This window comes from Coregonus lavaretus (genome assembly GCF_964263955.1).
Source record: "Coregonus lavaretus genome assembly, chromosome: 33".
Taxonomy (NCBI): Eukaryota; Metazoa; Chordata; class Actinopteri; order Salmoniformes; family Salmonidae; genus Coregonus; species Coregonus lavaretus.
In genome coordinates this window covers 29011818-29029719 of record NC_140020.1, presented here as the reverse complement: position 1 = coordinate 29029719, position 17902 = coordinate 29011818, and the positions used below count along the sequence as shown (strand labels likewise).

Genomic DNA, 17902 nt, shown 5'->3' with positions numbered 1-17902 from the left:
TGGGATGGGTGGAAGAAGTGGGGCCTAAAAGGGTAATTTTGTGTTCAGACTCTTCTGCTAGCCTGGTCACGCTTAGAGAACGGAAGTCAAAGGCACACCCAGACCTGATGGCATCTGAGGGAAGCAGGTACACCAGACCTGAGGGTGGTGGGTAGCCTAGTGGTTAGAGCATTGAGCCAGTAACCGAAAGGTTGCTGGTTTGAATACCCGAGCCGACTATATGAAAATCTGCCCATGTGCCTTTGAGTAAGGCACTTAACCCTAGTTTGCTCCAGGGGTGCTGTACTACTATGGCTGACCCTGTAAAACAACACAGTTCACTTCACCTGTCTGGTGTATGTGACAATAAAATGTATATGTATTTTATAATAGAGCAGTTGATGGCACTTTAGGAAGGGTGTAAGGTAGGTTTTCTGTGGGTCCCAGCTCATGTTAGGATAGGGGAAATGAGGTAGCAGATAAGGTAGCGAAGGCAGCTCTGAAGAGGGAGTAGGTCGATGTGGTGGTCCTGTTAGGGGGGATGGAATGTAGGAGCATCCCAGCAGAGGGGTTGACCCAGGAGTGGCAGCGTGAATGGGAGAAAGAGGAGCGGGAAGGCAGTATTTCTCCATCCAGAATTCTGTGAGGAAGGTCAGTAGGTATCTGGGGAGTGAAAAGAGGGATGGGGTTCTGTTGACAAGGCTGAGGTTGGGTCATTGTGGATTGGGAAATGAGTTATTGTTAGTGTGGAAACACCCAGATGGGAAGTGTGAGGAATGTGGGGAGGTAGAGACTGTGAAGCATGTCCTGTTATATTGCAGGTGGTATGCTGAGGATGTAACCGCATTTTCGCTTGTAACAATTTTGGGCCCAAATGATAGGCAGAGTGAAATAGCAAGGAAGCTGTTCTCGTTTCTCTATTCCACCGGTTGGCACCTACGGGTGTGAGGCTATTAGATACTTAAATGTGTAATTCGCACTCCGACCTGAGAAAGGCAGCAATACAGCGTCTAGTCTACCGGAAACGCACAAGAAGAAGAAGAATACGGGCGGGGTAGAAGACTAACAAATGAACTGTCAGTATACTCAGTTAAACTGTTGGCGATAGTAGTTGCCCTCCAGTGGGTGGAGGACGTACAACCTGTTAGAATTATAGTATTCTCAGATTCCCTGTCTGTATTGAATAGTTTATCATCTGGTAAATCTAATAGGAGTGACCTACTATTGGAGGTATTCATGTTATTATGGAGAATTACATTTACATTTACGTCATTTAGCAGACGCTCTTATCCAGAGCGACTTACAAATTGGGAGAATGGGTGCAGTAGTGAGGTTCTGCTGGGTCCAAGCACATTCTGGTGTGGAAGGGAATGAAATTGTAGACCAGTTAGCCAAAATAACTTTGGAACAAGATATAATTTATATTAATGTTCCACTGGGTAGAGGTGAGGCCAAATGTAAGATCATAGCCATTTTGATAGATGTGTGGTAGAAGAGATGGGACTTTGCCCTCCAAAGAAAGGTCAGTGGACCAAGATTCAAAGGTCAGATTAGGAAGAAAGAGGTGGTGTTTGCTCGATTGCGTTTAGGACATTTTACATTGAACTCGTCATCTGGTTGGCAAGCATGTGAATGGTTTGTGTCTGGAGTGTATTGTCGATGAAACGGTGGAGCATGTGTTGTTATATTGTTGTAAGTATGTTGAAGAGAGGGAGAGATTGAAGTGTAGGGTTATTGAGGTTAGGGGGGGTTGGAAGGGATTTTGGGGATGGGGGGTCGTTTAGAAATTAGTAGGGCTCTTTTTTTATTTTCTCAGAAGTCCTGCGTTAGGTAGGAGGATTTAGAAACGTTGTAAACCGTGATTGACCACATACTCCAGCACAGTAGGTGGCGGCATGCACCTTTAACGTTGGTTTGCCATTATATCATAGAAGGAGAATTCGGGAGGGGTTTGCTTCCATTGGCGCCCACAAGCCGGTGAAAAGGACTGTAAACGCTACTGCCATTTGGCGCAGTTAAAAATACATGAACTTGCATAGCGTCCTTTACAGAATTTCCCGTCTTTGTTGTAATTTTACTTTATTTTAACATCGTGTTTCGGTTTAGTGTTTTTATACAGATATCAAAATGAGTTCAATCAACGTAAAAAAACTGAAAGTAAACGAGTTGAAGGACGAGCTGAAAAAGCGTCAGCTGTCGGACAAGGGGTTGAAGGCCGAGTTGATGGACCGGCTGCAGGCCGCGCTTGACGAAGAGGCCCTGGCTGGAGATTCTCCCCTTGGGCTGGAGGCCGCGGAGGGAGACGACGACGACGCCGCCGCCGCTGATGACCAAGAGGACATGGGGGAAGATGAAGACGAGGGCCCGGTCGAAGAAAGCATGGAAGCCAACGAGGAGGAAGAGAATGGAAACGGAGAGGGAGACGCCGCGGTCGTGGACGAATGCGAGGAGGAAGAGAACGCGGCCCAGGAGGACGAAGAAATGGGTGAGGGAGAAGAGGAAGAAATGGATCCAATGCTGAAGGAAGGTGTGGACGACATGGAGAAAATTACGTTGGATGCAGAGGATGGTGAGCCTGGAGACCATCCAGCAGAGGGTGAGTCGCTGGTTCCGTGATTTTTGAAAATTATTGGGCTGGGTGTCACATGTTATTGCTAACGTCGTTAGCCTATAGTATGTCGCCGGGTGCGTTCGCGAAATTAGTTTCGTTGTATATTTGTTAGCTAGTTAACGTTAGTGTAGCTAGAAAATTGGGTAAATATTGTTTAACTAGGTCCTACTACATTAAGTCAGACCACCATTGGGCTCACGCTTGAATTACTTTTTTGCTGTTTGGGTGGTTAGCCTAGCTAGATAGCATAGTTAGCTAGCATTCTTTTGTGTAGTTGCTAACTAGCATGGCTAACTCGCGACGCTAGCAGACGGTGGACAAGATTCGGCAGGTGCTGGTTTTGGTAGGTTAGTGGTTCTAACTACGACTTAGTATTATAAATGTGTCTACAAACGGGTTCTAATAAACTGGTCCTAGTAGAAATGTAGCTAGCTAAAAGCAAACCGTTTGAAAACAGTAGCTAGGTAACTGAATGAACAAGGATTAGCTAGCTAGCTGTCAAGCTAACTAGTAAGCTAGCCGCGTATGGCATTGTGGGGGAAGGGGGTCAATGGAGGATAGTCTGCAGTTCAATTTCGGCTTTCTTGGCTGACTTGCCGCAGTAAACCATTGTATTGACCCCAACATCAGGGACAGATTGACAATGGTCTATTTTCCCTACCCATTTTAATAACTCTAACCGTAGCTGGGTTATTGTGCCCATTTTACTATTTTGTCGTGATTGTTTACATCTCTTTACATTTGATGTTCTGTATTGTTGACCAGCTGCAATGTAATCAACCCTACTCCCTGGTCAAAACAGCTGTAGCCTTCTACTGTCTTTCTTCAACTTCAGAAAGCTATGGGGTCCTAATGGACAACAAGTTAGTCGTCTATGTGGGCCCACCACAGCCACAGTGCGACCTATCAATAAAGGAGCACCTCATTATATTCTTCTTTTATTTCCTAAGGGGATGCGGACAGAGACACGAATGCTGATCAGAAGAATAAGAAGGGTGTTAAGAGACGCCGGGAGGAACATGGAAGGGGCTACTTTGAATTTATTGAAGAGAACAAATACAGCTGGTAAGGATGGGAGACAAAATGGCCTTCGGTATGTCTGAAGCGCCATCACAGCTATGTGAACTGTATTGGCTTTAAGCGCCAATGCATTAATTAGCGCCAAAACCCTCACTTAACTAACTTTTGTCAACATTATGTAAATTTCATACATGTTTGAATTGAGGGTCATCCCTGGCTTTTAAATGAACCTTACCATTATTACAAATGCAGTGCCCACATACACCCCTTATGGACTGCATAATGTAGTAAGAGAAATGGACAACAGTTTATGAATTTTCTATTGTTCCACATTCACTCTCTTTGTGCAGGAAGGCTTATTGTGTACACTGACAGGGTGACGCAAAGCTGCAAAAAAAAAAAACTAATGGAAGAGTAGCAGATGATGGGTTGGGAGAGGTGGGGTGGGGGTCGCGTAAGGGCACACAAGGATGTAGCACTTTTTTCCGGACGCTCGAATTAGAGATTGGTACTCTCCACTGACCGCTCATTGTTCCTGCTCGCACTGTATTGTCTTTTTTGAATGTTTGTTTTTATGTCAAAGTATGTCTCTCTCCACCGTGTCATCATTATATTCAGTGTGGTTGATGATTTTTTTTACAGGAATGCTTTCTCACTCTACAGGTCACTTTAACCTAGCCCAGGACTTAAAATAACTTCAAATGGAGATTCCCCATTGAGTATGCTATTTAGTCCAGGACTAGGCTGACCTGTCTGGGAAACGACCCTCCCCCATGTGTGTATCTGGAACCCTATTTTGTTTTCATTGACCCAGTGAGCGGTTATCTTGTCATCTCAGAATGTCACTCTAGCTTGTGTAAACAAATAAAGGACCTGGTGGCTGATCCTTTGACTGTGCAGCAGAGCCCCTTGTAGCTGTTGGCTAAACCACACACTATACTGGCTTATGCTCCTTGGTCTGACCAATGTTGAGATAGGCCAATGGGTCTGACCCTACAGCACCAGTGGCCATTGTAAGGACTGTGCAAGATGACCAAGTACAGGTTTTGATGCAAAGATCGAAGATCACCGCTGCATTATGGCGTTCCTCCTGTGCCGGAGGCAGGGTTTAGTTCTGCAAATGCTTCAGTCTACATTCTGTGGACACACTCATCCTCATGTTTTGATACTCCTAGTCAATATTTCAAGGCTAGTTTCATAAACACAACTTGGCAACAGCTTGATTCTGGTTCTGAATGCCTTTGTTGGTAAGTTGGTGTGGCACAACATTTCCAAACAAGTTCAGCTTTTTATCACTACAGTCGCTGGGTTATTAGAACCTCTTGCCACACACTGTTGAAGCCCCTCTAGGCTACGTGGAGCTAGCTTGCGAGCCTCTGTCTGTTCCAAGACCACGAGGCAGCAGCTTCATTTGACCTTTAGTGAGAGGAGCTCCACACACAGAGTTAAATATATCCAGCAGCCCTTTATACTGCATGACCTTCCAGCAATCTCCAAAGCCATAAACACAGTTTCTGCCCATAGTGAGGCCTATTGGCTGTTAATGCTTTTTATAATAAGAAATATAGCCCCAAGGACTAGTTTTATTTTCATTTTTAGCCATTGCTTTGAGGCACCAGTGGACCACTGCAGGTAAGTGATGCTGTTTCATCATGATTGTCAAAACCAACAGACTCAGTAGCTTAAATGTTGGAGTTCTATTTGGTTCCATTTCTGCCCATAGTCTGAACTCTTTCCACTGCTAGCCCTCTCGGAGGTCACAACCGGATGGCCGCCCTGCGAGTGCATTCTGGTTCCGTGCGAAAAGTTCTAAATCTCAGACGTTGTGGCTGACTGGCTGTGTGTTCTCTTTCAGGCCTAGTCTCAAGTCTCCACTACCACCCCTGGAGGAGGAAGATGAGGAGTTTGACGATACAACAGTCTGCCTGGACAACTGTGAGTCATGTTTGGTGTATACATGGACAAACGGTGCTGGGTTTATTTAATCCCTCTACAAACACTTTTGCAGAAGTAATGTGCCTACACCCAATCCCAAATCAACCCCTAGGCCCTACTACTGCCCCTATGCACTTGTGAAGATTAGCTTGCCAGATTGCCTACACCTGTTCAATATTCTCAAATCTCCGCTAGTGCATAGCGGATAGGGCCTAGGGGCCGATTTTGGATATGACACTAGAATCTAGACATATCAGGGGACTGAAAAGAGGGAAGTTACGTGTTTGTTTCTTTGTGTCCCAGATAACTGCGACCTGCACTTCAAGGTGTCCCGGGACCGTTACAGCGCCTCCTCTCTCACCATGGAGAGCTTTGCCTACCTGTGGTCTGGGGGCAGGGCCTCGTACGGGCTGTCCCAGGGCAAGGCCTGCTACGAGATGAAGGTAAGGAGACACGCTCGGCGTCTTTAGCCTAGCCCAGTTTTCATTTCATTAGTAATTGGGAATTCATAACATTCTGACCTCAGAAACCCATTTATCGTTTGTTATATCTCCATTTTATCATTTTAAATGCACCAGTAGATTTTTCATCGCCTGGTTGTGCTATCAAATGCCTAATGTAGGCCATTATACTATTTGCTGCTATTATGACCAATGTAATATTGTGCCTTCAGATAACTGAGAAGATCCCAGTGAAGCACATCTCCAGTAAGAACATGGAGGTCCATGAGGTCCAGGTTGGATGGTCCCTGGCTACTGGCAGTCTGCTCCTCGGTCAGTCTCCAATGGGTTATGGTTTTTTTCCAAAATATAATGGTTCTTATGGGATGTTGGCACCCTCTAGAGGTTGTTAGGGAGCATGACATGGAACTGGAACATAGCCTGTGTGTCAGTTGTATTTTGCAAGGCGACAATGCAGTGTTATGGAATGAGTGCAGAAACACTGAACTCCCAAAATAATTTAAATGACAAAATTCTAGTTCTAATTCTAGAGTTTTAGTTGCATCACCTATTCAGCTGTGTATCATGTCTGATGTGAGTTATATTGCCATTACAGGTGAGGAGGAGCATTCCTATGCCTACTCTGGCAAAGGCAAGAAAACCACCAATTGCGTGACTGAAGATTTCGAGGAGACTTATGACGAGAACGACGTCATCTGCTGCCTCATCGTAAGAACTTTCTTCATTTATCCTTACTAGTTGCAATAACGTAATATTCTTAATGCACAGGCCGATGATTTAAATGAATATTCAGACTTTCACGTGGTGTCAAGAATTCCTCGTCAATGAGGCCTGTCAAAAAAAACAAAGCATTTCGATTACATGATAGTCAATGATGTAAGTTGTCTGCAATATCCTCAGTTTAGGAAGTAATCCTGTATGTCCACATAAACCCATCAAAACCAACCAATAACTTCGTTTTCTATTGGGGGATTATACGTGTGGGATGAGAACTTCCTTGTTGGTACCTAACATTTTGAACTGTCAATGCTATATTGTACATTGAAACTACAAGCTGAAAATCCATATTTAAAAAATAATCTATTGCAGAACTTTGAGGGCGAGGAGGTGGAGATGTCCTTTTCTAAGAACGGTAATGAGCCAGTGGTGGCCTTCCAGGCCAGTAAGGATTCCCTAGCAGGGAAAGCTCTCTTCCCCCACGTCATCTGCCACAACTGTGCTGTGGAGTTCAACTTTGGCCAGATGGACACGCCCTACTTCCCCCAGCCAGAGGGCTACACCTTCCTGCAGCAGGTAGCCGTGGACGACCGTGTCCGTGGACCCAAGGCACCCGACACCAAGAAGGACTGCGAGGTAACTATGGCAACCCAAAACATCACTGGCAGTGATTTGATTGACGCAAAGGCCTCCCTAGCAATGGGATCTATCCTTAAGTTTAACATGTATATTTCAGAATAAACCGCTTGTAAAATGTGTATCAGATAATGATTCACATATTTCTAGGGCCTTTTTCCTCAAACTCTGTTGATTTATTGTATGTGCATAACTCCTTCCACCACTGTTACTGATCAGTTGTGTGTGTGTGTTGTGGTAGGTGATTGCCATGGTGGGCCTGCCTGGCTCAGGAAAGAGCACCTGGGTCAACAAGCACATCCAGGAGAACCCTGGGAAATATTACATCCTGGGCAGCGACACCATCGTGGAGAAGATGATGGTCAGTGTTATACTAGGTCATGGTGTTTCTAGCCCTCGGTATTTTAGAACAGGTTCTCTCTGCACCCGTCTTACAATGAGGTCCTAGTAGTTAACTTCCAGTCCTATCCTAATTGTTGTATAAGCAGTCCCTGGCCATTCCATCTTCACTGTAGGCCTATATCCTGTCCTGCATCTATGTTGAATCTTGTAAGTCTCTTACGCCATTCATTTTTATGTATGTAGATTGGCAGCTTGAAGCGTCAGGCGAAGGACACAACAAAGCTCACGGCCATTTCCCAGCGTGCACCTCTATTCCTGGGCAAGTTCATTGAGATCGCTGCTCGCAAGAAGAGGAACTATATCCTGGACCACGTAAGGCTTGATATTCCATCATAGCCAATGATTTCTTACAAGTTGAACACTGACCTTTTAGTACTTATTGTGAATAGAAAAGTAGATATTTGAATACACATGGAACATACAGTACATACAGGTAAAAATGAGTACATCATTATATAGTGTAGACAGATCTTCGGCTAGTACTTAGTGCATAAAGTGCCAACAAAGCAGCCCAAATCATCATTATTTATAATCACACAATGAGTCAACATAAGTAATTTCTCCTCCTTCCTCTGCCCAGACCAACCTGTCTGCCCCAGGCCAAAAGAGGAAGATGTGTCTATTTGCGGGGTACCAGCGGAAGGCTGTGGTGGTCTGTCCCTCAGACGACCACTACAAGGAGAGGGCCCAGAAGAAGGCCGAGAGCGATGGCAAAGAAGTGCCCGAGCACGCTCTCCTCAAAATGAAAGGTAACAACGTGAGATGAGCTACTTTACTACTAAAACTGTTAAAAGTAGTCTCCTACTGTGCTAAAAAGCTAGTGACTTTACGTCTTTAGCACTAATCCAAAAGCCTTCAGAAAGTTTGTAGGAATACATAAAGGGTACCCACACACGCACACTGATAGTCTCCCAAAAACGAGTTTTGTTTTCATGTAAGCATGGCTAGCCCCTTTTAAGCTTTGCCCACTTGTGGCTGTCTGTATCACAAGTGGCCATATCAGGGGGGCAGAGTGACCCTCTCTCCTAAACCCTGGGTCAGGGGCTGTACCCCTGCCTCTGGACCTGGCGGGAGGAACACAGCAACTTCCACACCAGCTCTCACCATCACTACAAATCTCGTTTTTGCTATGATGGACATCATAAGATGGTGTTCTTAAGCTGTCCATGAACACCATCTCCTTGGCTCTTCCCTAGGATTCTTCACCCTGCCAGAGGAGGGCGAGAGCTTCGCTGAGGTGAGCTACGCTGAGCTGCAGAAGGAGGATGCCTCCAAGCTGGTGGAGCAGTACAAGGAGGAGAGCAAGGCGGCCCTGCCCGCTGAGAAGAAGCCCAACCAGGGGTCCTTGACCCCCAAGAGAGGAGGTGGTGTCCGGGGGGGAGGCAGAGGCAAGAACCAGTTCAACCGCGGAGGTGGACCCGGCCAGAGAGGAGGTGGACGAGGTGGCTTCCAGCAGAGGGGCAACTTCAGAGGAGGTGGGGGTCATGATTGTTGGCCATATTGGTCAGATGATTAGGGTTTTGGCATGGCAGGTTTTGACCCTGTTTTTAGCCTTGCTAAATTGCTAAAACTTTCCTTGTTTCATCTGCAATGATCTGATAGGACTGGACAGGTGAAGGCAAATCAAACCTCTTGATGGGCCTCTGCCCTTTCACTTAAGTTTTTCCTGTAGTTATTAAATAGTGGAGATGAGCACAAAATTAGGAAGCCATTTTAGATCATTAAGATTCAACCCCAGTCTAACCGATGTCCATGTCTGCCTCCACCCAGCTCCAGGCCCACGTGGTGGGTTTACTCGCCCCCCTCGAGGGTTCATGCCCCCTCCAGCATTCAGAGGTGGATTCGCCAACCGGGGCAACTTCAACAGGGGCAGTGGACTCATGGCCCCCCAGGGAGGGGCCCCAAGAGGGGGACCAATGAGGGGCCACAGGGGTGGTGCCATGAACAGAGGCGGTCCTCCAATGAGCCGAGGAGGCGGAGGTCACATGAGCCGAGGAGGCGGAGGTCACATGAGCCGAGGAGGCGGAGGTCACATGAGCCGAGGAGGCGGTGGAAACAGGGGCAACTTCAACCAGGTGGGATTGGTCGCAGCAATGGAGAATTACAAGTTTGCTTTACTTTATTTGGGTAACCCTCTATAGAAGTTGTGTAGATGCTGAAACTGTTGACTGTGACAACTCGTTGATATTCAGCAATTTGGTAAGATTAGAGTTGGTTAGTTGATACATTTATAAACCATCTTTAGGGAACTATCCAAATAAGGTGTTATCAAAAAGTTATTGCTATAATTGTGTATTTACATTTTAAAATTTTAGTCATTTAGCAGACGCTCTTATCCAGAGCGACTTAGTTAGTTTATTAGCGAGATGTTAATACGTTTTCTTGTCTCTCTCCCCAGGGGTTCCAGCCCAGAGCAGGCAACAGCCGTGGGAATTTTGGCAACAAGAATGGCAGCGGCGGATTTGGGGGCAGCAGGAATGGTGGAGGACGTGGTGGGGGATTTGGGGACAACAGGACCGGTGGAGGACGTGGAGGATTCGGCATGGACAAGGCTCAGGCCTTCAACCAGAGCTGGCAGCAAGGGGTGAGTCTCTGTTTTGAGGTCAAAGGGAAATCCTAGCTTGTTAGCCTTGTACTGCAATTGAATGTGTCCTCCCATGTTTGTAGTTTTTTTTTCTTCTCTCACACTATGGCTGTGTTTACACAGGCAGACCAATACTGATCTTTATTCACTAATTGGTCTTTTGCTAATAACTGGGCAAAAGATCAGAATTGGACTGCATGTGTAAATGCAGCCAGGGTCTATAGAGCCCCACTGTGGAGGTGTCATAAAACCTAGCGGTCAAACAGGGAAATGGTTCCAATCGTTTTTCCACCATTCATATTTCCCATAGGGGATTTTAGAAACACTTAAAATAAGGGCTGTGTTTTGTGTAGGCTTACCCTGGCGTGATGTTTTGATAACCGTGTAAATCTCTCTAGGACAAGGTGACTTTTATCAATATATTCGGCTCTATTTACGGATTCGAAAATGCTAATTAGCATCTAAGTAGACGACATGCAAAACTACAAATCCCTGCAAGCTCCTGCACGTCATATCTACCTGACACCTTTGCTAACAGGGATTGTCAATTTAAAACCTGCACAAAACAGTTAACAGTATTGTCAATTTAAAGAAATGTTAATCACTTTATTTAGCTAACATTAGATAGTTAATCCAGAGATTCTTACCTTTGCCTTGTTTCGGCAGTCTCTTCCAGATCATGGCATTTGTAGTTCTTTATGATAGCCACATTTGCAGATAATTAGCATTTCATTTTTGGGGGTAAATACATGCAAATATATTGATAAGTCACCTTGTCCTAGAGAGATTTACACGGTTATCAAAACGGCACGCCAGGGTAAGCCTACACGAAACACAGTCCTTATTTTAAGTGTTTCTAAAATCCCCTATGGGAAAAATGAATGGTGGAAAAACAATTGGAACCTTATTTCTGGCTATAAGGTGAATGGACCAATTTGTAAGTCATTCTGGATAAGAGCGTCTGCTAAATAATGTAAATGTAATTTCCCTGTTTGACCGCTAGGTTTTATGGGTATTGTGACTATTCATTCTGGATGGTGGTGTATACTTTGAGGCTGAGAACGCAAACTGGGGACGTTTGCATTGTCAGGCCTAGTGTCACTTTTTAAGAGTTTTTTTTTTTTTTTTTTTTTTTTTTTTTTGTCTGCATCTAATTTTCTTTCTGTGTCCCCAGTTTTGGAACCAGAAACCATGGAGCCAGCAGTATCAGCCAGGATACTATTAAAGACTTTCTGATCAAAAGGACTGGTGGCCATTAATGGTAACCCACCACTAGCCACGGACCCCCTGCCCCCCCCCCTTTTCTAGAACCCCCTTTTTAAATTAAAAACAAAAGACAAGACGATGGAGCAACATTCCACATCTAAGGAGAGGAGTCTCTCTTAAGCTTTATGGGTTTTTCATTTGATTTTGTACATTTTATGATATTTTCCCCACATTTTAAAGAAATCACATGCTTTTAAAAATCCCATGTTTGAGAAACATACATCACGAACCGCAACATTTTTGCTCTGCTTCAGTGACATGTTTGAAATATTTTCAGGGTTGTGCATTTTCTGTGTAATGTGATTTTCTTTTATTTTTACAAAATGTAAATATTGTCTTGCTTAGTTGCATTTGTTTGTATAAGAAGTGGGAACACTTAATAACCGAAAGGAACTATCTTTTGAGGCATGGTAGCTATAGTATTGTTAGTGATTGTATATGTAGTCTGTAAGCAACAAACAGTAATTTTGCTTCAAACAACACTTTGTTTTTGTCTTTTTATTTTATTTTTATTAAAACATCAAGCATGTAATCTAAACTTCGTAGATTTACAATAAACAACCCATTTTGCTTTTTGCAGAAGTCTATGGCTTATGACTTTTACTTGAGTTCAAAGGTTACCTAAAGTATCTTTTGAATGGGAAATGGCCTGGTTTGCTACTTCAAACAACAAGGACATCTGCCCTATCATATCTACACAGTTAGCACCTCACAATGTGCTACTTATTGATGTAATTCATCAATTAATACACAACTCTTTTCTTTTCACCTTTTAATGATACAGGTTAATCTCATTGAGACTCTTTTGCAAGAGATACCTGTTCATCTGGATGCATTGTGCTTTGAATAAATATTTGAGCAAAGCCATTTCTGTAGGATATTAGAAGCAATTTTAAATACTGCATTATCCCTTTTGATATTGTCATTCTTTATTTTGTGATTTTGTATATTTCGTTATAATAGCGCACATTACTGATCATGGCTCTGACGAGGCTTGATTCTCAGGTGTAAATTGAAGAGCGGTTCCTTTTAATTTGTCCATGAGAACTTTTTGGTTGATTGGTGTGGCATTTTTGGTTTAGGTTTTGATTAGTGTGAGTATCTCAATTGTGTTCTTGCCTCAACCGTTGGAGGAGAATGTCAGAGGAGCGGGACATATGGAATTGAGATTCTCCCAGAGTCAATGACCACAATCGAGTTGGCAAGAGCACTAACAAATCTGGGACCAGGCTAATTTGAACTATGCTTTAATGGAAGGGTACACATTCTGTGGCTGGTTTAGCACATATGTTCAACACTCAGGTGTAGGCTATATTGAAAATGGGTGGTGATTTAAAAACTACAGCGGTTTGCATTTACACCAGCAAATAAAGGCCTACATTTCAGTGTATACCCACCCATACCCTCACTGCTACTAGAAGTGACCGTGACATTGAAACACACACTACAGCAGACATTGAGTTTTGTATGTGTAATGGAGGTTAGAGACCTGAAGTCTTGCTTTATTTACATTTGAGTGTAATTTATCCAGAGTGATTTACAGGAGCAATTAGGGTTATGTGCCTTGCTCAAGGGTACAATGGCAGATGGTTCACCTAGTTGGATCGGGGATTTGAACCAGCGACTTTTCGGTTACTGGCCCAATGCTCTTATCTCTCAATGCTAATGCCCAGGCTAAAGCTCAGTGGGCTAACAGTCTTATGGCACACAGACGATCCAGGTTCAAACCAAGTCAGTCACATATGGTTGAGGTGTGTGAACCCTCTGTTCAAATGAATTGGTGGCAGTGTAGCACAACAATGGCATAGCTCAGGCTGAGTAGCCTACCAGCAGTGTTAAAGTGATGTGTGTTCCACTGTAACATTGTGTTGCTAGATCATTGAAAACAAGACAAAATTGTATTGTCAGTATATTTAGTAATTGTTTCATTAGCTTATTTAAAATTGTATGACCAGGTGTGCTGTATAGTTGACTTTTTTTTTTTTTTTTATCATGTCAAATTGCATGGATGTCCATGAACTGATTTTAAGTATTCTGCTCAATAATGCAAGTTAAAAATACCCCAACCAAACATAGATTAAAAAAAAAATATTATTACTATTTCAGCAGTGTGTGTATATTACCTCTCAGCGAAATATTTTCAATATACTCATTCATTACGTTGTAAGTAACTTACGGCTTTTCTCTTCCTGCTGAGAGTTCTCTTTTTTTATTGGACAATGTTTTGATATTTGTGTTGATGCTTCAGTTATGTTTTCTAAGTATTTTTGTCATATTATCAATAAAGTGAATGATTATAAAAAAACAAGTGCTTCTTCCTCCAAATCTCCAAGGGAAGGTTTCCTGGACATACAGTGGGGAGAATAAGTATTTGATACACTGCCGATTTTGCAGGTTTTCCTACTTACAAAGCATGTAGAGGTCTGTAGTTTTTATCATAGGTACACTTCAACTGTGAGAGACGGAATCTAAAACAAAAATCCAGAAAATCACATTGTATGATTTTTAAGTAATTAATTTGCATTTTATTGCATGACATAAGTATTTGATCACCTACCAACCAGTAAGAATTCCGGCTCTCACAGACCTGTTAGTTTTTCTTTAAGAAGCCCTCCCGTTCTCCACTCATTACCTGTATTAACTGCACCTGTTTGAACTCGTTACCTGTATAAAAGACACCCTCGGTCTGGGGCTCATGCAAGTTAAGCACTGTAGTTAAGCCTAGTCCTGGACTTGATCAATGGAGAATCTCCATTAAAAGTAATATTTAGTCCAAGACTAGGCTTAACTGTGTCTGGGAAACCGGCCCTAAAGGTCCACTTTATATCTGAAAATGTGATATAGGAGGAAACCTAGCTGCCTATTGCTATAACATATCAGAAGTCTGTGGCTGACACAAGCTTATTTTCCAAACCAAGAGCACACAACAGGGTGCCCTCAGCTCTAAAGCCTTGAGTACCCCATTAAAATGACAAGACCCCCGCAGTCTGCAATTGAGCCTTGATTGTCTATGGAGTTCTCTCTTCTTGACTATGTCTGGGGCCTATTTATCTGCTAAGCCGGATGTAAACATGGAGATGTAAATATGGCCTCTGGGTTTGTGTGACAGTGTCTGTTCCCTATATGGCCACCGGCTCATCCTAATGGAATCAAACAACCAGCACACTCAGCCTGGAAGCTGATGTAAATTATGCTCAACAAATCTATTTAACCATGACAGTCCCCGCCTAATGCTCTTTCACTGAAACAAGTTATAAGTCATTAGATAAATAATGGTTATTGACTTATCATTACCAACTAAATACAGTGCTAAATAAGGATGACAAGGTTTATGAAGGCTTAGCTGAAGTCAAGTGTATCTGTGGTGGGTGTAAGGATACCTTAATGGCTGACATAGTGTAATTTTCCCAATCGTGCCTCATGAAAAATAAGAACAAAATCATACTTCTTAATAAAAAAATGGTTCTATTTAATCATGAAATTCATAGTATTTACAGCTCAAAAATATAACATCTGAGATCAAATCATTCAGTTTCTTCTGAGTGGTACAGTATACCATTCATACAAAGGCAAAATTATGAATTCATTATTTACAAAATATAATAAAGTGCTTGGATAGTTTGTCTCAAGAGATCTGCCATGCTCCCTCTGATTACAGCCTTCAGCTCGCCCTGATCATTCCCATTTTAAATAGAAAAGTACTGGAAGTGCATTTGGAAGGCCCCATGTAGCTCAGTTGGTAGAGCATGGCGCTTGCAACGCCAGGGTTGTGGGTTCGTTTCCCACGGGGGGCCAGAATGAACAAATGTATGCACTCACTAACTGTAAGTCGCTCTGGATAAGAGCGTCTGGTAAATGACTAAAAATGTAAAAATTGAATTGTCCTGGCCAGTCCCAAACGCTTGACTTCAAACTATGGAGATGTTGTCCATTGTACAGGCACACGACTCCACGATCATGTTGGGGAACTCCGCCACTTCTATCTCGGTGTAGTCGCCCTTCTTGACCAGGTACATCATGGGCAGCGGAGCGCTCTCTGCGATGGTACACTTCCTCTCCCCGTAGCCGTAGTTGCGCTTGGGCTGCTTGCACCCCCCCGCGCATCTAAAGGCCTGGTACCCAGCTGGCTCGATGATCCAGTACTGGGTCCACGTGAGCGCGCGGAAATTGATGAAGTATTTCTCTCTGCAGCACTTGTCCTTATATGGGTTGTTTTCACAGTCGCCTCGAGACCTATGCGGAAACCAAATAGGGAGTCGTTAGTTAACTTGTACTAATTAATGTGTAGCCTAAAGGTATGACAATTGTCACCGAACCGGTGTTACACTATTTATACATTCTACATATCAAAGCGCGCCTTACCCAAACTCTTCGAGGTTGAGTGTGTAGAGGACCAGCTCAGGTTTTCCCAAGGTATTGTCCGCCTGGTCCTGGGTGGTAAAGTGGACACTCTTGGCAATTTCTGCCGCGTAGCTGCCAGGTCTCTCGCCCTCTATCCACACCTCCAGGTGCATAGGTGTTTTTTGCTGCGTCTTTGACCAATAGTGCAAAGCCTGAGTGACATCAAAGCTTTTCCAGCCGGTCTCATGGATAGGGATCAACCTACAGGAAATGGTTGATTAAAAACCTTGCACATACAGTCTAAATGATAAGAACAAAGAACAACACATAGCCTAACGGAAATGATCTGGACACGACATGGCTTTGCGTAAAATCTTACCGTGAGTCCACCAGAGAGGTTCTGTTAGAGCCGTTCTCCAGCATATCTACCCAGTAGATGGAGACTCTGGCGTTGTTGACCGGCCGGTGGTTCCTTCTCTCGGGCATGGAGCGCTTGTTCGGGGCTTTATTGTACAGTTTCAGTTCTGCCATGGTCACCTCGCTGTTTTGGGGGATGCGGTTATCCATGTCGAAGACCATCCGTTGCCGAGTGGTGTCCGAGTACACAAACTCCCCAGAGATATCTAATAAAACAGAACATAGAAATGCTTAGGTGTTGAATATAAAATCCGAAAAAATATGAGTGGGTTGGAATGGACAATTGCATAAACAAAACTATGAGTGCGCACAAAATGCCAGTGCATAAAAAAGTCATTTGTGCGTCTATGCCAAAAATTGGTCCGCAACATCCAAGTAAATATAATTGCTAATTTATATAGCAAAATATAATTCAGATATAATAAGCATTTTATTTATGTCTGTACTGAAAAATGATTGTACCTGCATTTCCTCGAATTCCCCTCAGGATCCCCGCCAAGCTTGGCAGAGACCTGCGCCGCCTGTCGTGGTGCAGCTTCAGCATTGACAGATATTTATTCTTAATGTGCGCCGGGATGACAAGATTCTCCAAATCCCTTTTGTGAATTTTCGGAACATCATCCAGCCCAAGTTTTTGAAGCAGGACATCCTTCATGTCGTTGTGCGTAAAAGCCTTGGAGACGGTGACGAAAGCAGCAGCGCACAAAACGCAAGCACGGAGCAAATCCATCGTAAATCTTCCAAGAGGGTGCCGTGTCCAGCAGAGAGAAGAGAAGTACAGTAGCAAAGTAGCTCAGAGAGAGACAGTGGCACTCTGACATCGGGCCGGCCCTTATAAGCCCCTGGCCCTCCCAGTCAGTCGTTCGCACAATGAGGAGGAGAGGGATGGGGGGGGGGGGGGGGGGGGGCTATCTCAACAAAGGTGTGACATTAAAAGCCACCTCCTGGTCAAGACATCAGAAGTGCCATACTTCAAAGGCAACCATCTCCCCAAATTATGTATTGTATCTGTTTCATGTATTGGGTCATTTGAACACCATTCCTCTAGAATCATACAGGGATTTATACAATTTATAGCCTACAATTTGATACAAAGCATTTGTAACATTCAGTCTACTCCATATCAATGGGAAGTCTAGTGATGTTTGTCACAAAAGCATTAGTATGCAGAGACATTTGTGGTAAAAAGACAGTATAGTTATTGGATTGTTGTGGGTTGAAAATATTGAATTGATCCAGAGGCATACATCTATTAGCCTACTTTATTTGTAGTAGTTCTAAGTAATGTTAGTTTGCAGGATGAGATGATTACAAATTGGTTGGAGTAAATGTCTGCATCCTGTTCCTATATTTCAAAATCATCACAAAGGATGGACACTTTTTGATTGATGTAATATTTTGATCAATACTAAAGTACATTCTTTTAAAGAGGCTAAATATGACCATTGCATAACACTTTTTCTTTTATATATAATAATATAATATGCCATTTAGTAGACGCTTTTATCCAAAGCGACTTACAGTCATGTGTGC

The 17902-nt window shown here is 43.5% G+C and overlaps 2 protein-coding genes across 2 annotated transcripts; one reads left to right on the top strand and one right to left on the bottom strand.

Annotated features, from left to right (window-relative positions):
• Positions 1–1946: 1946 nt before the first annotated feature.
• Positions 1947–12193, top strand: LOC311108853 (heterogeneous nuclear ribonucleoprotein U-like). Its single transcript, XM_084151622.1, has 14 exons — positions 1947–2575; positions 3541–3655; positions 5466–5545; positions 5849–5988; positions 6219–6318; positions 6602–6714; positions 7096–7359; positions 7601–7720; positions 7945–8073; positions 8342–8510; positions 8958–9236; positions 9532–9836; positions 10160–10345; positions 11520–12193. The coding sequence occupies exons 1-14, from the start codon at positions 2107–2109 to the stop codon at positions 11568–11570; spliced, it is 2520 nt and encodes an 839-aa protein (XP_084007748.1). The 5' UTR covers positions 1947–2106; the 3' UTR covers positions 11571–12193.
• Positions 12194–15519: 3326 nt separating this feature from the next.
• On the bottom strand, positions 15520–17099 carry LOC311108294 (left-right determination factor 2-like; the record flags this gene model as incomplete). The annotated part of the gene is made up of 4 exons (XM_084150922.1): positions 15520–15844; positions 15974–16213; positions 16332–16575; positions 16832–17099. 4 exons carry the CDS (start codon positions 17097–17099, stop codon positions 15520–15522), a joined length of 1077 nt encoding a protein of 358 aa, XP_084007048.1.
• Positions 17100–17902: the final 803 nt, after the last annotated feature.